The sequence below is a fragment of the Harpia harpyja genome, chromosome Z (assembly GCF_026419915.1).
Source record: "Harpia harpyja isolate bHarHar1 chromosome Z, bHarHar1 primary haplotype, whole genome shotgun sequence".
Classification (NCBI taxonomy): Eukaryota; Metazoa; Chordata; class Aves; order Accipitriformes; family Accipitridae; genus Harpia; species Harpia harpyja.
The window spans coordinates 78,888,250-78,911,861 of record NC_068969.1 but is presented as its reverse complement, the minus strand read 5'-3'; the positions used below and the strand labels follow the sequence as shown (position 1 = coordinate 78,911,861).

The window sequence follows — 23,612 nt, the reverse complement described above, 5'->3', positions numbered from 1 at the left end:
CATTACCATTTAAAGCTTCTCAGGCACTCTGAGAGCTCACAATAAGAACAGATGCACTTCAGATTCTTCCCCAAGAACTACACTGCGTGTGCAACTGCAGGATAACACATACTAGCAAATGGAAAATAATCTCTTCTGGGTGCCTCAACTAGTGCACAGAGACAAAGATAAACAGAAATGCCACATTATTGCTGGTTTAGAAGCTGAGAATGGGGACAGTATGGAATGGAAAATTCAAAGGCACTTCACCTACCACATGCTGTGCACAGATCCTTGGCCACTCTTTACACAAAGAGGAGAGGGGAAAACTGCAACCACACGAGACCACACAAGCACATAGAGCAGAAGATATGCAGCAGACACACCTCCTCTTCTCCAGTGGACTTGCTACAGGTCAGAGATGCCCACAAATCACAATGAACTACATCACCTTTTAACGATTCTATTTCAGGATGTGACCCAAATAAGTTCTCAAACATACTTATTACTAGGAACTTGCTGAAAGTCAAATGGCTATAGTCATGCTGTTAGAATAGACAGCTGGAAAGTCCCCCTTCATGTGCCCATTGACTTGAGTGTGCCACAAGTTTGAAAGCTTCTTGAGATAAATCCAAAGACTCCACTCTTTACTGCTCCACAACTGAAAGACTTGTTACCAATTTAGAGTGTAAATGAGATAGAAACAAGAACAACTTAAGCTACACAATGCTCATACAATCAACCTCATTGCTGTGGTGACAATTGCCAAGTTGCACCCAAGTTACTTGAAGTGCTAACCCTCTGAAGAAACAGTTTGAATGGCAATCATATTACAATTCAATCTATATAGTAAGTTTTGCAATTGCTCACATCTCATTGCCTAGAAGTCACCAGCTATTTCGCCTTCATCTTGGATCAGCTGTATGATTTCCATTTGTGGCAAAGCTTTTCAAAAAGGAAACAGGATTAGCATTCAATACCATACAAAGTTCACAAAATCCAAATCCTCACCAGCTACTTTTGAATAATTCCATCCCGGCAAGGACACTGTTAGCTCAGAGAGAAGCCCAAGAATTGAAACTTAAGTACTGCTTTATATGAGGGAAGATATTTACCCACCAGGCCAAATTACAGATGTTCGCAAGACTGCTCAAATCAGGAGACAACATTCAAACAAACATCATAAACTGAAAAGAAATAGCTATGTCTTCAAAGCAAAATCTAGTTATTGAAAAAAACACGATCTATACAACGAGCTCAAGTGTTTCTTCCATCTTTAACAGATGAACGTGAAAGCTAGAAACCAGCTAAGGGTATAACCAGACAACCTAAAAACAATTGAAAGCAAACAGCTTTAAATCAATACATCTAGAAGTAATGAATTTAAGACAAATCCCACAGCTTATTAAAATGTTCAATCATCTCCAGATACCAAAAGACAGACAGCTGAGATGATAATAAAGAAACCAGGCTTCTTAGTGACAGGAGTGCCACTGGTAGCAAGAAGAATGGCATTAATTCTTGAGATAAAAATCTCCTTCCTTCTCAAAGTAAGAGTTAACAGGTATACTGTGAGATTTGCATAGGGCAGGCCAGTATTAGAGGTGCCAAACCTTGTTCATACATTAAGTGAAGGCCAACAGCAAACAGAAGCTTCATTGCTTGTTAGATGATATTAACATTCCAGCAAACATCAGCACTTTCAAGAACCAGAAGGAGCTCAGGGACAAAGAAATCAGGTGTGCCTAATCTTATAAGAATAGCTTCGATATAAGCATGCTCACCTAGATCAAGAAAAGGAAGACTGCTGGAGCAGAATTGCTAGCCTCTGCTGTGCTCAGTGTGGTATACTGGGTCACTCATTTTTCTGGGCCTCAAATTTCCATTTTTAAGTTGGAGCACTTCTTCCTTTCACCACCTTGAACATGCTCTGCTTTATTTACAGAGTAGAGACTATCGCTAGCTAAACACTAACCACCTCAACAGTCCTCGCTTTGAGCAATACTAATGCCTTGATGCACCTGTAGCTGTAAAGTACTGGAATTTTCATCAGCTAGCAACTGGTTTTGCTACTGTCCCAACTGACCAGCGGTTCCACATCTCTTTAGGCATGTAAGCAGACACAGTGACAGGTTCTCCTACCTGATATTTTGCCTATGCCAAGTCACATCTCGTTAAGTGCTGCTTCCAGCACTTACCATTCAGTGACTTGTGGTAATAGCATCTCAGAGAACACTTCTTCCCTACCTCGCTCCCCTACACAAAGCACTGGGATAACCCCACAAACATACTCACATGTTCAGAGTACTCTGAACAGCCAAGAGAAAAACAAGGCAACTCTAAGTAAGTTACGGTCACCAGATGCTTATCAACATGTTGGAAAGCAGCAGAACACCCAAAAACTCCCTTGTGGGGATCTAGTGCTTCCTAACCCCTTTTCAAATTAGATGGCCAACACATTTCCAAGATGGCTTCTCCAAGCAAGTGAGAAAGTATCCTGCTAGAGTTTCAGGTCTGCAAACTTAACTGTTCAGTTTGGAGTAAGACTTCCAGAAAACAGCAAGGGCATCATCCTTATACTCACAACAGAAAAAAGAACTATTTCAAATTTTCCAGAAGTGAGGTCACTTGGACTACTTACTCACAGTGCTGCATAAGTTTGCATGAATTTTCCTTTTGACTTATTAGTAATTATGTCCTTTTTAATCTGTACATTTCAGATGATGTCATCTTGTACTAGAAGAATAAGCAAATGTGCAATTTCACAGTGCAAGTACAGTATTAAATAGCCTTAAAGTAGACAGGGTCCTTGTTAACTTTGCTTCAATAAAAAGCTTCCTAAACCCTGTTTCCTTTTTGTTCCTTTGAGAAAACAGAGAAGCAATTTGCATTTACAGCTTAGTTCCTGCTTCCAAAATACCCCTTTAACTTTTTTATTATTTTTATGGTGGATATAAATGGCACCAAATTGTCAAATCACAGCTATTTTCTATGCTACCTATACAAATAGGTCTGATTTCTGGCAAGCCATAAAGCAATTATGGCTGAATTCCTGTAGCCCTTTGATATTCCAGCTTGCCTGTAGGGCTTTAAACCCATCTTAGGGCAATACTAAAAATCTAATTTCTAGAAGACGTAGAGGGAAAATAAAGCATTTCAATTCCCACACGTTCAAACGTGAACACACCAAAATCTTAGCACTGGGATGATTATGTTTGAAAGGAAAGTGACTTAGAACAAACATGAACAGGTAAGATACAGCAACAGTTTAAATCAACACTGCCTCACTGAAGGCAGAGATACAGACAACTTGAGAAAGCCGGGCATGGAGCATACTACACCTGCCTCTGGTTCCCCAATACTTATTGCAAGTTAGGAAGCACATTTTCCTGCTTAAGCACTCAGCTCTCACCCCTTTTTGTGTGGATGGCAAAGAAAGGGGTGGGAACTAATCATAAATGGTAGAGGGAAATGGTGAAACTGCCTAAGCATGCAGCGGAAGCAAAGATATCATCCTTCCCCTTTAAGGTACCGATATTGCCAGTAACAAATGACAAATATATTGAAAGTCAACTATCACAGGTACCTGAGGATTTATATAGCTATATTTTTATCTTTGTGTTATTACTTATATTATGAAAGGGTCCTCCCCTCATGTAAGCAGGGGGAGCTAGTTCTTGCTATACCAACACAGTACGTTTTTTTGATATCCATGAAATATCTCCAAGAGAGGCAAAGGGGCAACACTATAACCCCTTTAAATAAGAGGCAAAAGTACTGGTGGCATTAAGTGACCTGGAATTGAATTTAAGAGAGATGAAACTGAACAACTTGAAAACTGATGACTATATTTCTTTGCATGAGAGAAACTTCCATGTTGGCCAAAGAAAACATTATCAGAGTAATATAATTCACATTGCTTGAAAGACACAAAAAATCCAAAGCACCTTTAAACTCTTCGCTTATGTTAAGTTCCTGCTGGTTTTTGGTGGAAGGCTAAAAAAAATGTTGCCAGTAATTCCTGCTGTGAGCAGGCACACACAAATACACATACACACAGAGTCAATATTAAATTAGAATTATGGACTCTCTATTCTAGAGTTACAATTTGTATATATGAGGCACATGCCCACACGTCATATTTTTTCTTCTCACAGAATGAGTTCACAGGCTCTAGAGGTGCTGCATAAAATTAGCATCATCCTAAAGATAAGTCTGTAATTTCATTTTAAATCCTTCCTTTTAAAAATAGGCAGCAACCTGGTGATCTCTAGCAAGGAAAATAATCAGTCAATAAAGTGAAAAATCAAAAAAGGAAGATTAACCTTTAATCCATGCCTTTTCCTGATTCCCCCTCTCTCCCATTCTTTTGTGGCACTTTTGAAGGAACACACTTCTCATGATCATTTAGAAATTTGCATGATTTTTATGAAGTCCACTATTCTTAACTTTGGCAAGGCAAAGTTGCAAATACCCTTTTAATCCCATACCTGGCCATGGCTGGAAGGCATTTTGTACTTACTGTATCCCTAACTCGCAGTTAAACCATTGTGCCCCCCATACTGGCTTCGTGAAAACTGTTACAGAAATGGTTTAGAGACCAGTTATGTAAGATTAATGTACAGTACAACAGGCTGCATAAAATGTATGAAAGAAAACAACCCCCTAGGGAGAGCAGGAGGAAGAGGACGAAGAAGACCTATCTTCAGTGCGTGATTGCCTTAACCACCCTTAATTTGCTTCAGTGTTTTACATACAAAGATACAGTCTTTTTTTACTGAGTAGTTTATTTTCAAATAAAGAATGTTCCAGAAGTTTTCTGAGTTTAGATTAAGTGACTGAAGCCTCAAGGCAAACACTCTGATCTAATCACTGCATTAGATTCCAAAATCAGTTATTGTTAAAGTAAAAGGTTGTTATGCCTCTAAAACTACAATACACATAAACACATTTACAGACTACCTGCTAGCTATATAGCTTAACTTAGTATTTACATGTCAAATGCATCATTAAAAATGCATTCAAAAACAGAGGTTAGTTTAGATTTTCATCAAGAAGTTACTAATATCTAGACTTCAGGACAGACCATGAAGGAAGAAACTAAACCCCAAATGCAAAATTTTCCATTGTCTAGACACACAAATTGACAACTTCCCAGACTTAAGTTACTCAAACACAAAAAAAGAAACCAAAACCATTTAAATATTCCACCTAATTTTGACTGTACACTTAAAATGTCAGTCTACAGATAGTGTTTTAGTATTTCAACTCCTGTAAAACTGCAGCTCAGGCATTACGACAGAAATGTAAGAAAATATCCCTGCAGACTAAGGTTAGCAGACTAATACAACTAAAGTTTTGTTACACAACCTGCAAGATCTGTAGTGGTTGTTTAACTTAGCATTTATTGTATCAAAATTCAAGGAAGTAACCTAATGTAGATCTGCTTCGTAGAAACCAGTTTGTTTCTATTTAGTTTCCAGGCAATAGAAAGGATAATGAAAACAAAAATCATTCACAGTTTATTTGACAACCTTATTTTTGTTAAATATTAACTTTTATTCTCATGTACACTCAACAGAGACATTCAGTTTGTTTGGAAAGAATTTTGTAGGTGAAAAATAAGCTTTCCAGTGTGGGATGAGTCAACATTTAACAATAAAGCCTGAAGCAAATAATAAAATAATTGATAACTACCATTTTAAGAACAGCCTTCGATTATGTGCAACATCCAACAGATACTTTCAGTTTCCTAAAGCACAGGCATTCAAACGCAGTAGGTGCAACATATCATCCCAACTTAAAACATTGGACAGCTACAGAATCCACACAAAAACACTGTTCCATGTCTACGAAACAGTATTTGTAAAAAGCGTGCATGTATGTGCACACATGCACATACATGGTTTCGTGGTGGCTTTCTGAAGTTTATCCTCTCATTAAAATCATTTGGTCTTTGCTCTTACTGGGTTAGAGCTACAGAAGTGCTGTAACTGGATTCACACAGAACAACTTGCCTGCTCGGGTCCAGCTTGAAGACCACAGGTCACTGGACTTATCTCCGACTCACCCCAGCAGTAAAACAGGTTCTACTTCGGGGCACCGCCGAACCGGAGCACCTCTCTCATTATCGCCTCTACCGCGTTAAGGAGACGGGGCAACTCGCAGTGTTTCCAGCCACCCACTGGAAAAGGGGTGCTAGGACAGCACAGCAGTGCCTGCAGAAGCAAACTGAAGTGTTTTTACTGTTGCTGGGCTACCTTATTTGATTTAGGCTCAAGGGCTGGTCTTGGTGTATTTGGACAAGGCTGCCAAAGGCACCCACAGGACTTGGATAGAGTTGCTTCAGAGTAATTTACACGCAAATACCCTACAGCATTTGTAACAGTCAGCTCTAAGTTGTTTCCTTTATTAAAAAAGAAAAAAATATATATATCTAGGGAAGCATCATGGAGAGGATAGCACTGAAGAACAACATAAGCCAATATCCTTATAAGAAAGGATGCTAGGTAAATACAGAGACTGGTTGAAAGGCTGCTACTTCCCCATACTTAAACAGAGGAGAGAGAAGAGGCTAAGACCGCAAGATAGAGAATACATTTATGTGCTCTAGTTGCCTTTTTATTAAGCAAGGGAGTGCACTGGTTCTCACACTAAAAAAAAAAAAATTTAAAAAGTTATTTATAGTCTGAGAAGTCAAACTTCCTAAAGTATCCTCATTCTTCAGATAATAAGGATGTGCAATTCTATTATTATTACATTGCTGCTTCTATTAACCTAACTGTAATGAATTACTGAGTAGACTATATGTTATGGCTAAAATACTTTTTGCTGAGAAGACATCACAGCAATATTCTGCAGAATTGGGCTAAAACCTGGCTCAACTGAAAGGGGCAAAAAAGCCTCAAATTTAAAAAGTTGGACTTTTTTGTTACAGAATATTTGCTAGATGCAAATGGGAACATTTAAAATACTCACAGACACCACACACTTAAAAGACACTTTAGACAAATCAGTGACAGCCAGGCAAAGAAATAACAACTTGAGTGTCAAAACACTTTAAAGTCTTCACAGTACAGGAATTACATCACAGATGACAGGAGACCTTTGCAGCTCTAAGAAGCATAAACTTAACAGTAGCAGCATCAAAACAGGTAAGGAACCTTCACATATTACAGAGGAATTCACAAGAATGATATTTTATGATTCCAGTGTAGCCCACAAAGAAATTTCTTTTAAGACTGTATTTTAAACGAAAGGCTAAGCAAAACAGTATGGCTACAAAACACACCTTTTGGGTTTTTTTTCCCTCTCACAACTTATGTATATGCTTTCTAGACAGTACTCTCATCATTAGATTCTGTCTTTATTCCTTGCCACGGCTCATTATTTTTGAGATGACTAAAGTTTACCTGTTGGGGTTTTTTTGTTTTGTTTTGTGCAAGGCCAGTTAACTATACTGGTACAACTGTACTTCCATCCTCTAGTCAGCTACTAAATTTAGGGAACAATTTGTATAAATACTTTAGGCGTTCAGTCTTCAAATGCACCAAAACCCTTCCACAGCCTTCCTCCTTGTTTCCGAAAAACTCCAACACAGATCTCATGCGTGGTTTTCCACTGGTGGTAGACATCCACCTCTGTCATCTCATCCACTGGAGAGCAGGTCACTGGATGCTCCCTCGCACACTGCCTGCAGCGCACAGGAGCCGGGCTCCAGAGCGCAGTGCATGTTCCGTCAGTCGTCATTGGAACAAAACACCCAAGCCCTGGGAAAGCACAGACCGTGGCAAGTGAGCACACACACTGTGTGCAGGTTGGACCCTGAGCAGTACCTCCAGTTCCTAAGTGGTCCTCTAATGAAAGACAGCAACTGGATAGCTGGAAAAGGCTGGGCATTGGAGGATCTGGCTAAAAAGAATAAATAAATCTGTGCTTATTAGTGTCCACTTATTTCCCCAAGAAGAAGTTTACCTCCTCAGAGGCAAAACACTACAACACTGGCTCAAAAAATATTGCAAGGCCATGCTGTTCTTTTAAAAGTGAAAGCTCTTCAGCTTCTTATGTTTAGGGGTATTTAAAGAAATACTTTGGAATAGTTCTAACAAAGTCATTTTCACTAAGATCTTTTTATAGAAACATATTAGAGACTGATTTCCATCCCACTAATATGACCATACACATTTTCAATATACTTTTTCACACACTTTTGTCTTTCCTTGCAGTAATATTAAAATAGTTTTAAGTCACCAAGCGTGTCCAGAAGTATGGTGTGCCCCCAGGTTGGGCAACCAAAAGAAAGAAAAAAACAAACCAATGAAAGAAACAAAAAACTCCGCAGAAAAAAATCATCAGGCAGAATCCTAGTTAAAAAAAAAAAAAACCTGCCCTTGAATTATTATGCCTGAGATCTGTACATCTCCATGTTCAGAGAGCACACAAGATTTCAAGTTCACCCTACCTCTCTCCTGCTTTTCAGTAAAGCATGATGTTAGTGCTGTGATGACTTACAAACAGCCATTCTGTAAATGGTTTTACCAAATACTTCAATAAAATACTCTCTTGAATTTACATTATGTAAGATGAAATGTGCAAATATTTTTTTCAGTTAATTATAGAGCCTGGTACTGGATCACAAGAGGAATTCAAATGCTATTTACCCATTTAATGCTTATCAAAGAAAATTCCTCAAGAAAACTTCTGCCCTCCACTAACAGAAAGGCTGCTCAGAGTAACAGCAAACATTTTTGGACCTGTCCTTTTTCCACACACACATGATGGAGAACACCACTGTTGCTGGCCTCCAGCCCACAATATCAAGTAGTTCTGTCTCAATTGATTCTCACCTTTATACTTTTCTGGATCACTTGCCCTCTAAAGTTAGCACATGAAAGGTAAAATAATGTCTCCCTCTAAGTATACAAAGGAAGTCCTCAATTTCCCTTACAAGCCTACAAATGCAGAACACCTTGTCTGTCAACCCTTGTTTCAAGATATGTTATGTTCACACTACTTCTATCTAGAACCAGCAAAATTATTAGTGTCTCATCGAGTCAGGTGGAGTTTTTCTGTACAAGCTTTAGAACAGCAGGCACAAATAGTAAATTTAGATCTACTAATTTAGACCCACCCTGTATCCTAAGAATAATGAGTAAAATCAACCCACCCATTTCTTGTTCAGCTCTGCTTTTTTTTTTTGTTATGTGTAATAATGCATTTTGCACTATAATCTCTGCCATCATAAACATCTGAAAACAGAAATACCTATCCTGGTATTTACCTTCCTGAGCAATATTCCATATGAAAAATAAAACACATCCTGCTGTATAGGTGTATGCTTTTTTACAAAGAATTATGGACAAGTTGCTGAAGCCATACAAAGGCAATTCATATGCATCAAGTGCTGAAAATAGGTCTGAACTGTCTGAAAAGAAATTAGATTTGATCTATCATTTACATGATGTTACAGTATGTCACCATACTGTGCCACAGATTTTAAAATCAAACTCATCCAACACCACTGGGCTCATCCAGGGAGCTCAAAGAAACAAGCCTGAACTCCTCAAGAGAGCCAGAGCCAGTGCAGGAGCTTGGCGCAGTATTAACAGCATGACGCAGCCCATAGCTGGCAAGTAAGGGAGAGAGTTAAGCGCTGGTCCTCTGCCTTAAGAGCACCATCACAAGGATACTGATGAGATGAACTCTCTGACAACTCACTGCCTGGTAGTAACAAAGTCTTGTCCACTAATATTGTTTAAATAGATGGCACCCCAGGAAGTAGTTAACGATTTCAATTTTTTTAACAGGTACTGAACAACAGGTTTTACCCAGCAGTGTACAGGTTTTTAAATTATTTTCTACATTGCAAAGAATCAGTATTTTAGATGTATCCTTTAATAATAGGCAGTATAATACACTTAATTTTAAAATGAATTCCCACACAAAGATTTAAGTAAGCATACAAATATTTTAAATACCAGTCTGTTCTTCCTCCCCTTTATGTACTAGAAAGCACAGCAAAAAGCCAAGAGTCATACAAAAAGCAAACAACATTTTCAATTAGAAGATAAGTGTTTTGTGACAACGTGAGAAACCATAATTTTCATGCAAACACATAGAAGTGCTAGAATTTGACTGTTCCTTTGTTTTCATATATGCCTATCAATCACTGCTGGCAAGGGAAACAGAATGATCATACATGAACGAAATTCTACTGGTTTAAAAGTGCAGCTGTCCATCATAAGAACCTCACAAAAATTAATGTAGTCAAACTGCAGAAGCCTACAGACTTAATCCTGGATCAAACCTTTATAAATTAATCTGTGCTTTCCCCACCTATTGCAAGCATTATCAACAGGCTTTACAGGTTGCAACTACCAAGTTGTCAGTCTTTTCCACAGATTCTACCAGAATAAAGGACAGAATAATCCTCTCCAACATTTTTCCCCAAAACCTGAAAAAAAAAAAAAACCCAACATACCAAAAAACAACCCTAACCATACTGCACAGTATTGTTACAAGAACAGCCTTCATACCTTCAACAGTACCACAAAAAATTAACACAAATCAAATTTCCAACATTTTACAGCTTACTAATACAGCACTGAAAAATCTTAACACACATAATTATACCTGCAGTTCAGATTGTCTAACCTGTAATAGTAAATACACAGTTTAAAGATTTCTTACATATCTATTTTTCTAAGGATAAAAACTGCACAGAAGTAAATAGAGCAACAACAATAAACAGCAATCAAACCCAGCTGTTTTCACTTTCTCAAATTCAACTGTCAACCAATTTAAACATTTCGAGGTATCTTCCCCTCATCTTACTAAAGAAGTGATAGAGCTGATACTACATACAACAATCTGGTTTTCTGTACTTCAAGTGAGTATTATTCTACAGCTATCCAAAAAATCTTGTGTACAATAGCCCTGAAACTACATTTCCTTTCCTACCATCTAAAGTCCAGAAGACTTACAATCACAGAGTATTAATATTGCAGCTTTAGAAAGATGTAACCATAGCTTCTTAAAACTAAAAATACTGTATTAGCAATTAAATGCTATTCGAAGTTAACTTAATGTGAAATAAATAACCTGGGTTCATGTTTTAAGAGTTAAGAAATGAGAGTCAGAACTGCCTGGCAGTTCTGACAGAAATCAGCATTTGCCATTGTAGAAACAACGCTGGCAGGGGGAGGAAATCTAGCTGAAACTAGACATCCCATGCAGGAGAGTGAAAAAAGCATGCACTGAACACATAAACCACATGATTAAACCACATAAAAATGTGCAAGTAAACTTTAAGAACTGTAAGTTTGTGACACTGGAGGGGGATGTAGCAGTCTTGTTATTCACATGCCTTGTGACACTGAGGTACTACAGACTGTACAGTCACTACATATCTTGAGCAAAAGCGAGAGCCCATTGTCACACTTCAGTCCTCATTTAAGTTCATTTCAGTTGAATGCAATGCAAGTCTTCACAGACAGCAAATCACTTCTGATTTAAAGGGATCATCAGATCTGTATACTCATAAAACAGATGCATAATGCCCAATCTAGGAATCAAGTCCTTATTACACTGTATGCTTCTAAATAAAGCATAAGCATTGACATTGAATGCGATCATTTTTAGAGACTTATTAGGGAGCAGAAATTATTTATTAGAAACAGGTTTTCCTATACAGGTAGCATCTGACCATCAAAGCCACCAATTATTTACTGATGGCACTCATGTAAAGATGAAACTTGGTAGTTTCCCTATACTCAAACTCTTCTCACTCTCTTTGAAAAAGAAAGCTGTGAAATGCCCTTGTGATTTGCATTGGGCTAAATTAGAAAGTGCACTTGAACACGCGTATGTACTCTCAGCCTCTTACTAAAGTAGCTACTCTTCAGCTATTCAGTCTCTTATTAAAGTAGTAGCAACGTAAGTCTCAAGGATTTCCTGTTCAACAAATGAAATTCTTCACTAGACAACAGAAGTTTCATGTGGCCACAGCTGAAATCCACTGATGAGCAAATCCACACCCAATAACACCACCATTTTGCAACTAAAATAACAACACCTGCCCTAAAAGGTGCAGTATCAAACATGTATCTGAAAGACTGACGGAAAAAAATTCCCACATGCCTATCATATCTAGAGGGTTAGGCTTAGGCAAAATTTAAGAGGGGGGAAAAAAAACCCAAACAAAACAGACCTACAATTAACTTAAGATCTTAAAAGTGTAGCTAAATATCCTACGAAAATATCAAGCAGAAAACTGACAGCCTGTTTATTGATCTTGACCATCTGCCTGTGCTAGTTGGTACAAAGGGAAAATTCAAGTCATATGGTAAGAATCTGCTTGTGAGTCCCTATCCTCACACCACTCAATTTAGTAAAATTAATAGAGAGTTAAGTCTCTCACTGACTTTAAAAGGAGCAGGGAGAGACTGGTTTTTGGTTTGTTTGGTTGGTTTTTTTTAAACACTTAGTAATTAAAAATTGGCAAAAGAAAAAAATTAATCAAGAACAGCAAGTGAGATAATATTGCTTGGCCATTGTCTTCAAAATCAAAATTTTACAAGACAACATGCAAGCTACTAAAAGCAGCAACATTTGCATTGTGGTCAACACATTAATAAAACGGGGCTAGGAAAGTAAAGATTACGGATCTTCTTTCCCTTCCCTTCCACTAATGTGCCTCCTAACATAGCAAAATATTTCAAAAGCAAATTTTAAAAAAAAAATTAAAAAAAAAAATCACAGAGTAACCAGGGGAGAACTGCACCATTTTTCTAGTCAAAGTTCATTCTAAGACATTTCATTGATTTTCATGGCCAGCGTATTATCCATAAATACTTTTAGGGAGGTTCGTGAAGCATTTTCACAGCCAAAATACAGATCACTAGAGACTGTTTTAAAATATAGCATGAGATGTGCTTTGACAAGAGGATTAAGCTGTCACTGTAAAAAATTTTGTCTAAATTTAAACACTCCTTGAAAGCAGCAGACCAAAACATCTCCACGGAGGAGCCTATCTACATCTTGCAACTGCACCAATCTGTCCATCAGAAGTTGAGCAACTGATGCAGTCAGCTTAGTTCAGTTTTTGTACAATGAATCCAAATGCACAGAAGCAGAATACAATGGCATTTTTTCATTTTGAGGTAGCGTATAGGGCACAAAAAAGCCATGAGATTTATTTTTTTAAAAATCAGAAAGAAGTTTCCCCTTTGTAAATAAAATCTGGCATACTATATTAGGCTTTATCTACAAATATGTTTTCCCAAGAAGAGCTTACAAGCAAACTGAAGGGTGCTCTTAATGCAGTTTCTACTCTGCAACTACACTGCTGCACACCAAGGGTGGAAGAGACAGAACCGGGTGCTGCTCACACAGCGTGTGTCACAACGCACTGTGACACACCAGAACTGAAGTCAGGTCGTGGGTTTGTGGGGGCTCGCAGGGCAGCCCCTTCCACCAGGAAGGGCACACCCCACACCACCGCTGACCTTCACGCCACGCTTCCCGTGCCAAAAGATTCTTACCTTGATATGGCCCAAAATACCGTGGCCTCTGGGACAAAGTTATCTTCAAAAACAAATAAACAATAAAATTGCCAGTGATAATAGGGACTGCATTAAGAGTTTCTTCCTCCTTACTGGACTCCTGTGACACAATGGATTCAGAAGAGGAAATTTTGTAACTTTTCTACGGGAGGCTGTTCAGAAAAGTCACCTAGTTGAATTGCGGTAACAAAACTGGAAAAGCTTTTGTATGAGAAGAGAAAGAATGTGTTTACTAGGAAGAAATCATCAGCACCTTTTACAGTAGCTAAGCCTACTTCAGAATGTTATGGTCCACTAAAGTGTCATTCTGCACTAACAGACAACCTTAACAAAACCAACCGATACTGGAAATCTGGACTTTCTAGGAAAAAGTTACAGTTTGGTCCATCCTATAGCAGAACAACAAGCAGCTCCACTTCCATTACTTTGCCATACCATTGTAAAACTTCTTGAACTATGAGATGCAGTAAGCATTGTTCTCCTTGGCTCCACAGAGGAAAGCAACACCTCCCACTTTTTAAGTTACAACATTCCAGTGTCCAAACCACCGTTTTCATATTGACTAAATTATTAGCACAGAAATATTAGCCCATCTGGTTTTTAATAAGAAAAATTTAGCTTGTCAAAACACACCACTGATTAATAGAAACTTAACTACTCAGGCCGCACTAGTTCCAAAGTAGTTGACATGTACTTATGAGTCATTGAAACTCAGGGGATGTGTTTCCTTATCCAACTGAAATACTGTAAGACAAATAGCAAGTCAGTCTGCTGTTGTAGAGCACCAGCACTCCTTAGGTAAGAAGAGGAAGAAAATACCTCTACACTGTTTAGCATCCGAAGAAATAATGAGACACATTACGAGATGAGAGCAACAGCTCCTCTTTTGGAGGCAGTATCACAGTGGATCAAAACTAACCATAACCTGGTGACAAATCTTGTTCCACAGACATGATTTAAAATACTGCACTTCTACACACAGCACTATTTTCTTCACATGAATAATAAAAGGTAAGCAACATATGCTTTGAAATAAAGCTAGAATCTTAGAAATTCTCCATGTCTTCTCTTAACCAACTTACATCAGCATCACGATGGTTGCATGATGATTTTAGAGAGCTTTTGTCTTGCAAACTCTACTCAAAACCGAGTCTGGGCATGAGTCTACTTTTCTTTAATGCGACAAGTCGTCCTGTAGCCATCCCCCAAGAAACTACTCATGGGAGTCAGGTGGCTGGAGCAGGCCATTAAATGGGAGGAAGTACAGGGAACCAGTCACTGCGAATGCCTCTATGCTCCACCATCCAAGGATAAGCTGAAGCACTCAGTCACCATAAGGCAAACAAAAACCAACAAAACCGGTGCCAAGCTCAAGTTTAAGGTGACACACAGCAAAAGACAAAGGAAACTATTTTTAGGTCACTCTAGCTTATCTACACACTGTTTGCTGTTAGTCACCATCACCTTCCCATCCTATCTACACACACAAACCAACCTGCTCTGCACTCCAACAACTGAACACTGCTCCTAGCTATGTTTCCACCTTAAAACTTCAGGGTACAGGACCCTGCTCGTTCTGCAGCAACTATTCGTAGAACAAACACTTGGACACACACACCTTTGCAAAGTCACCACCAACCTCTAGTATTTTCAAAATCCCTAGTATAGCCAGAACAGATAAGCAAAGCCAGAACTGTAGCCAGAAACTGAGTTTATCCAGCTATTCTCAAACACGCATAGCAAATGCACTGAAAATAATTCATCTCCCTTGCCCCCCCTTGGTGTTTGGGACGACTATGCCCCTAATAAAAAGGGATCTAACAAAAGAAACACGCTATGAGCTAATAACACCTATGATAGCCTATTCATTTATTATTTTCAAATTGATCCATGAGCTCTACAGGTAGACTTAATGAATTAAAACTTTTCCTAGCAAGCATACATGTTACAGCAGCCATTCACAGCATGAATCCAGAGATAAAAAGATCACTTACTAGAGAACCGTTATTATGGCTAGTCAGCATACTAGTACTTGTTTTGATTAATATTATAAACCTACTTCAGCTTGCTAAACCCATGGCTCAGGATTAGTTTGAGAACCTACCAAGTATCTCCAAGTGGTAAGTTATCTTATACTAAAATAATAAAGTATATAACTTTAGAAGCAGTGATGGAAAACCGGTATTTTGACTAACACCACAAGCAAGCATATCATTCCTATTAAATATGCAACACTTAAGATACCACCCTGAAAGTCATCTGAAGTCAAATCAAACTAACAGCACTGATTTACAGAGCCAAGAAAACCTAGAATACTTTTGCCAAAAATTTTAACTGTATTTGAAAATTAGAAAGACAAACAAAATGCTCCCATTTACAAGGCATACATCACCACCACACTTAAGTGCTTTCGAACAGCAGAAAATGTGCTAGGCAATTCATACACAGATCACTCTCCGCAGCACAATGCTCATCTTTCCCACTGTGATTTCAGGGGCCTGAAATTTCTTCAGCATCTATTTTTTGCTCATTGATGTAGTTTTAGGAGGTTAAGCAAAGCCCAGAAGTGAATGGAGTGCTCGCCATCTGAGCTTACACTCTGCCGGATGAGAGCGGCTGCGGTGTTCTCCTACAATCCAAGTCATGTGCAATCACAGTATGACAAGTCCCTTCCCAGGCTACAGAAGCTGGCATCTTTCCCAGCAGTTGCCACATCATGAAAATGATGCATACAAATAAAACCCCAAAATAAACACTTTAAAACAATGGCTTAAATGACTGCATAACTAAACTCAGCAGCTGGAGACACAAAGCACTCCCAGCAGCAAACCATGCATCTTTCACTTGCGAAAGTCCTAAAATATATTCTTATTAGCAAGCTCCACACCACACCTAGCAATCAACCCCCAAGTCTGGGCTACAGAGTCATGTTCCCTCAGGCCAGACAAGTAAATAAATAAATAAAGCATGGATAATAAAAGCAGAGAGCATCACCAACACCCCATATGCAGACAAAGCTTTGAACTACTAAATGTACTTCCTACCGCTGATTTCAATACATCGTCCAATTCACTGAATACGGATAATGCTAACTCACCTATTGAGACTGCTCAGATGTGTTCTAAGGAGTTTCTCTGCCAAACTATTTAGATTGATTTAAAGTCATGTTTTTCCTGTACAAGAAATAGAAGAAAACTCCATAGTGCAATCTGGGTAGTTTAATTCATCAGAAATACTGCAGTAGCACACATGATCCACTGAAAACTGTCTGTGCAGTACTGTGCTGGTTTACAGTAATTTAAAAATTTATCAACTCTATATAATAAAGGGAATTAATAGCTTATACTTCAGAAGATAATCTCAGCAGCTGAAATACTGCAATTCTTATACTCCATTGCTTAAGGGAAGGAAAATACACTGAAGAAACACAATAATCGAAGTGAAAAAAGTCACAGTTTAGTATCTTCAAATAGAGAAACACTAAATCAAACTACATGTTTTTACCTTACCTCAAAAAAAGGTTTTTTATCTCAACACTGAAAAATTTCCTGTCTTTTGCTCCCTAAACATTCAATTTTTCCCCACCTAGATCTAAGCAGATAGGATTTATGATGATGTTCTAAGAAACTGCAGGAGTTCTAGATGCCAATAAAGATTACAGATCAAATGAAAGGTAACTACTAACCATTGTGCCTGCATAGACAAATAAGCCTGCTCACTTCTTTTATTTGTACTGTTACCTCTACTAATCCAACTACAATAGTCAGGACAGTAAGGGCTGAGGAATGGGATGTGAAAACAAAAGGCTTCTTACACCTCTCCCTGCCCAACTTATGCAGGTACCTATGCACCACACATATGCACCTTTCGAGAAGTTTTCACCTACTAAGGCAAGGTTGAAGTCCTGACGGTGAACTAGAGAACTAACCAGAAAGCAAAGCGTTGGGGGCGTCCAAACGCCAAGTACCAAGATCAGAGCAGGAACAAGTTTCCAGGCATACCTGTCCCAGTCAGACATTTAGTACACGGGGAGAAAGCAACGCCAGCCAGAAGAAGGCAACAAGTGGGCAAAAACCTCCAGTGCAGACCTACCCCGAGACAGAGGCCAGCCCTATGGCACCGACAAGCGAGAGACCGGGAGGAGCTGGGACCCGCACCCACCACCGGCCCGGGAGCCACGACCGCGGGCGGCCGAGCGGAGATCCCCGGCGGCCGCAAGTGCGGGAGAGCGGCAGGGGCAGAAAGGAGCCGAGCCCCCCCCCCCCCCCCCCCCGACCCCGGGCAGCCCCAAGCGGGGCGGGAGAAGGGCCACCGGCAGCCCACCACCGCACCGACGGCGGCTTTTGCTCTCTACCGAGAGCGGCACGGACCCGTCAGCTGCGCCCGCTCGGAGGCGGCTGGGAAGCGCTCGTCCGGGACGGCAGACCCCGCTCCCGGCCGCCCGGCGCCGGGGAGGCCGCCGCCGGCGGGGGCAGGAAGCCGGTCCCGTCGGGACGGTCCGCGGCGGGCCCTACCTACCTCTTTTCGGTCTGGGGAAGCTCTCGTGCAGGTGGAAGACGACTTTCTCCACAAAGTGCTGAATGTTGCTGTGCTCGGGCCCTCTGACAAACACCATCCAGTCGTGGGTGAAGCCCTCCACCGTGGGTTTCTTCCTGACCTGGGCTCGGTGCCCCAGCTCCAGCTTCACCTGGACGGCGCACTGCGGGGGGGGGGGGGGGAGAGGCGGGGAGCGGCCGGTGAGCGCCCGAGGACGCGGGGCTGGGCGGGCGGCCGAGGGGGAATCGGCCCCACCGCAGGCGGAGGGGACGCACACGGACAAAACGGTACCGCAAGCCCTGCAACGAGAAAATCGGCCCCGCGGGCGAGGGCGTGAAAGAGCCCTCGCTGCCACCGGGAGGGCGCGGGGAGGCGCGGCCGCCGGCCGGCGGTGCCGTCCTGCGGGGGGCCGCTGTCAGGGACGCACCGTCGTCGTCCCCCCCCCGGCCCGGCGCCTCCGCGCTCGCTGTCCCCGGTGCGGCGGCAGGAACACGGCTGAGGCGACACCCGCCGCCTCCCTCCGGGTGCGTGCCCGCTCCGTGCCGCTGCCGGGAGCGACGGGGACGCAGCGGGAGGCAATGAAAGCCGCACGCGAAGAGAAAGTCCCCATCACGCCAAGCCCTTCCCGGCGACGAACACCCGGCAGCGCCGGGCAGCGCGAGGCGGGGGTCCGCGGCACTCACCGAGCTGGCCATGCCTGGGGCGCCGGTTCTGCTGGGGCGCTCGCGCCCGTCCCCCGCCCCGCAGCGCTAATTCATGAAGACGCGGAGGGGGCGGCAGCGGCGGCGGCGGCAGCGGGCGTGCAAAGGAGCGGCGAGCGGACGGCCGGCGGACATCCTCTGCCTCGCCGCTCCCGCTGTCTGCCTCTGCCTCTCTCCTCTCCTCCCCTCCCTCGCAACACACCGAGCCCCCGCCGGCTGGTCGAGCACCCGCCGCGCATGCGCACCACCCACCGGACTGACACCGAGACACAGACATAACAGTGTGCGGCGGAGGGGCGGGCGCCGGGGCGGCGCGGTCAGCCAATGGCGCGCGGCGGCGCAGCCGCGAGCCGCTCCGCCCGGCCCCGCCCCGCCCCGCCTCGCCCCGCCGACCCTTAAAGTAACAGGTTGCGAGGGGACGGGACGGGGAGGGTTCTCCGGGCTGGGCGGAGCTCGGCGCCGCCGCCGCACCGAAGCGGGAAGGGAAACGCAGCAAGAACAGCTGCGAACAAAAGAGAAGCGGGGTAGCGGTCTTCTCGGCCGACGCCGAGCGAGGAGAGGGCGAGCCAGCGGCGTGCAGCGGGGCAGGCTGCCGCCCTCACCTCCCCTCCCTTCCGCACGCCGGCGGCCGCGGCGCCGTGGCCCGCTCCCCCCCGCAAAGCCGCTCGCTCGCCGGCTCGCCGGCGGGCGGGATCCCCGACTGCCGGCGGCGGGGTGGATCGCGGTGGTTTGGATCCGCCGCCAGCAACGGCGAGAGCGAGTAGACTCCTCACGGCTGGGAAACGGCGACGCGCTGAGACCGCCCGGGCAGCCGGCCGGCCGTCGCCTTCCGCCGCTGGGACCTGCCGGCCCCAGCCCGTGGGAGATCGCCAGTGAAAGGACTCCCTGTGCCAAAGGCACGCTGGAAGAAGGACCATCCCCCCCAAACCGTAGCCCCTGTCTCGTGTCCCGTCACAAGCAAACGTTTCTGAAAAGCCCCCCCATACGTCCTCTTGCAAAAACAAAGGGAGGGAGACGCGAAGGGAATGCCCTAGTTGCACAGGTATGACAGGTGACGGTGGGCAGCAGGCAGGAAATGACACTCGGGATTGTTTAACACGTATGTGTAGCACTAACTGCTATTTCCCCCATTAACGGACTGATACTCTTTTAAAACAACGGTCGCCACCTCAAAAATTGGCGTGTCCCTTCCGCACTGTATGAGACAACCTGCTGATTCACGCCACAGGAATATGCCAGCGAGGAGCTGGAAGTGATTTACTGTGCGCGCCTCGATCACGGTACCGGCGCTCGTGAGAAGAGTATCTTCCGACAGCCATACAATTGTCCAAAAATGCCTATGGCAACTTTTGCCACCCTGAAAGCTACTTCTGTCTGTTCGACAGTCACATTTTTGATAAATTTTCCTGATGGCAGTCGTGCGTCCGTGATCCGACAACGGGCAGAGCAACCCCTTTCCGAAAGAGGCGCCGGCGCCGGCGGAACGCCCTCCCCGGGCGCCCCAGGGCCTGGCCACCAGGTGGCGCGCCGAGTCCTGGCGCCCATGTCCTCGCTTGACCTCCCCGGGAGCCTCCCGCCACCCTCGGTTCGCGTCTCCTCTCTTTTCGCTTCGGAATGAGAAGCCCACCTCATCGAAATTCTAGCACAATTCAACAGTTCCTTCACAACTACTGAGGTGCATCTTGTTTTTCTTACAGATGCTGTAAGCCTTCATTAGTAAAATCAGTACTAACGACTCAAAAGGATGACTGCGATTTGTAAAAATTCCACAAGTTACAATGTGACTTGAAATTTACTAACATTAGCCCCTCAAGTATATGGATAGCCATGTTTTAAAATTGCAATGCACAGATCTAGTAGTTCACGTATCTTCTACTAACCTTGCGTTGGGCTAGCCAGCACACGTAAGAACACCTGCTGAGTCCATAAACCTATCAAAGCTGATTCTGGTAACTTTAAAACTTCACACATGCAAGGTAAATAAAAAAAAAAGATACCGACGCTATTTACTAGAGTAAGGATTATGCACATGAGCAAAGACAGCAAGGCTCGACCACTACCGCACTTATAGCAGTGGGCTTCCTGGCGTCAGGGCCCACCTGAACAGAGCATCTGCAGGCTGAGGATCCCTGGCATTTCTTCTAGAGAGGTTCCATTTTTGCTGTGGCTGAGCAGCTCTTCTCAAGTGTTTAGTCACTTAAGCGACTTGTGAAGAATAGATTGAATAGAATAGACACTGAGAATAGATTGTCAACAGCGTTTAGCTGTCTAGGTCCCTTTGGTTTCATTGGAAATCAGACTCTTAAGCATCTTTGACTCAAGGAGGGGTTTTGCCATTCAGAAGACACTCTGGTCCTTAATCACAATGTACTCTTCCACGTTAGTGCAGAGTTGAGTGTGTAACATGTTCCCAGTAAAAACAATAATATATACACTAAAAGTACTTTGCCTTTCATTATTGGCACATACTTAATTTCATTATTGAGTAATGCAGCTCTTGGAAATACTGTTTAATTCTTACTCCAACAACAAATTTGAAGCACTGACAATTTTACAGCAGTAACTGGGCATGATTATTTTTCTTTTCTTCTGCCCCGTCACCTACATTCCAACTTCATGTTACACTGCCAATCTGAGCATAAAATTCACAGTGAAGAAATGGAGGATGTGCTTCTCTGCTATCAAAATGGTGCTACCACTCCATTCTTAGCATGGCAGATACACGTTTCATGACAATTACAATGCATATTTCTGCTTTCTTATTATTGCCTTTAAACAATTAGACAAATGTACTTAAATTAGTAACCAGCAAACCTTAATTTAGCCCATAAAGATTATATGATTTTTAAATACAGGCAGATAAAATGACGTATCTCAGTGGGTACTTGAGCTCGTACATACGTAGTTTTTTCAATGTGTTGAACATACCATCTTATTGACAGCAACTATGCAGAAAGCAGAAAAAATGTGATACAGATTCATTATTGAAACAGGTCTACAGAATTATTTCCATGTTCAGTGACTGCAGTATCAGCCCTAAGAGTCTTTTTTTACTCAGTGTACCCACAACTTTAAGACTTGAGGACTAAAGAATGTTGCCCTGAAATATTCAGGTACAGGCATTATTTTATTTAGGAATCACAGCTGTTCAAAATGCTGTTATACATTAAATCCCATCTTCAACACTTCTTGCTAGCTAGAAAGTAAATCCTTTTATAGCATCTCTCTACACTTCTGGACAACTCTTCAAAGATCTTGACTGCCTATTTGTGTTTTCCTTCCTTATTTACATAATAGTTTGACATTGTAAAGAATATATTTGCTTCCTATTCTGGGGCAGAAGTTGGGGACAGCATCTTTATGTGTAATAAATTATGTTCTGTTATGGGGGTACCATATAAGGATAGAACACTTTTTTCCAACTCAATTTGAATGGAAAAAAATAGTATGGACAATTTCTATGTATGAGTCACCTCATAGTTTTGTTTGACTCAGTAGGAACAAGGCAGAAATGCAAAAATAAAAGCATCACTCTAAGTTGGAATATTTCTGCCTGTTATCCACCTCCTTCCAGCTTTTCATCTTACACAAAGATTTGAATTAGTCTTCCCAAGTTTGTTCTGGACATCATTATTACTTAATGTAATTAGAGCCTTTCTGCTTGTTTAAATTTATTTTGTCCTTTGTATAACAACACAAATGATCCATAGCTGTAGCTAGAGAGAAGTCACCCTGGGCCTGACCCTGCCGGTACATTCACTTGCTAGGATCCATGGTAGTGATGGAAGCAGGTACTTCCATCTTAAAGGTCTGCAAAGATGATTGCTATCTTGCAAGTTAAGAGCCACCATGACCTATTTTTATAATAGATACACCTATAAATAGATTTATTTATTTGCCCTGCTTTTCTCAGAAGGCTGTAAAGATAAGATTTGATTTTTTTCTTTCCTCCTGATATGCTGATTTCTGAGAAAGGAAAGCATCAAACGTACACACTGCAAAAGGGAACTAATCAGATGAGTGAGAGAAGAACACTTTTGTCTCCACAAAGTCTGTGTCTCTTGTGTTCCTGCTAAGTCGAAAAACTAAGGTCCCTTCTGATTCTTCGAGAATTTTTCCTGAAAGCCACAAAACTATCATCACTGTAATGGTTGTCCTGTTACTTTATGGTGTCTTTGGCATTTTTGTTTTATCAGAATTAGAGTGTAGATGAGCAGAACAGCTTTTATACTCAGGCCACTTCAAAAGAGAAGTTTTGGTAACAGCGTGGGCAAACAGAGTAGCTATTAGACTTTTAATAGTAGCTCTAATACACCTGGTGATATCTGAACCTGTTTAGCAAGAGACAAGGTGTCCAAGAAGTAAAGAGTCTCTGCTACACTGTATGATGAGGTTTGCTGGATTTTTAATTTTCATCCATAGAAGAAACAGGAAAGAAGAGAGAAAAAAAAAAGTCTTCCACTGAAGGGAGATGTTTTTTCTTTGATAGTTCTAGCTTGTGTCACGGTTGAGAATAAGATGAAATAAGGCTGTTAGTAACTGGAAAATTCATTTATTCTTAACAGATACCAGTGAGACAATTCTGTTTTCCAGAATCCCTTAAATGGGTGAGTTTTCTGGCACAGACTCGCATTCCCTATTTATCTCCCTAACGTGGGATTCTACAGGAAGGAACGGAGATGGATGGTCCTCTGGAGTCCTTCTATGCTGATTTTTATTTCTTATGTATTTGGATGAAAATATTTTCCTCTTGACTTAGAACAGGGCTGAATCAATAGAAGCTGTTTTCCGATATCACACATCAGTGTAACAGTGGAAATGCTTCTATTACCTA

At 42.1% G+C, this 23,612-nt stretch overlaps 1 protein-coding gene across 4 annotated transcripts in view; it reads right to left on the bottom strand.

Moving 5' to 3' along the window:
* The window catches only part of MLLT3 (MLLT3 super elongation complex subunit), a 138,050-nt gene extending 119,070 nt beyond the window's left edge, over positions 1 to 18,980 (bottom strand). For 3 of the 4 annotated variants that reach the window (XM_052778511.1, XM_052778513.1, XM_052778512.1), the window contains exons 1-2: positions 18,761 to 18,980; positions 18,060 to 18,240 (exon numbers count right to left, since the gene is read on the bottom strand). In XM_052778511.1, coding sequence (XP_052634471.1) covers positions 18,060 to 18,240; positions 18,761 to 18,772 — 193 coding nt within the window. In that variant the 5' untranslated portion in view covers positions 18,773 to 18,980. The remainder of the gene's footprint in view (positions 1 to 18,059; positions 18,241 to 18,760) is intronic. The other variant, XM_052778514.1, reaches the window with a different exon arrangement.
* Between the last annotated feature and the right edge of the window lie 4,632 nt (positions 18,981 to 23,612).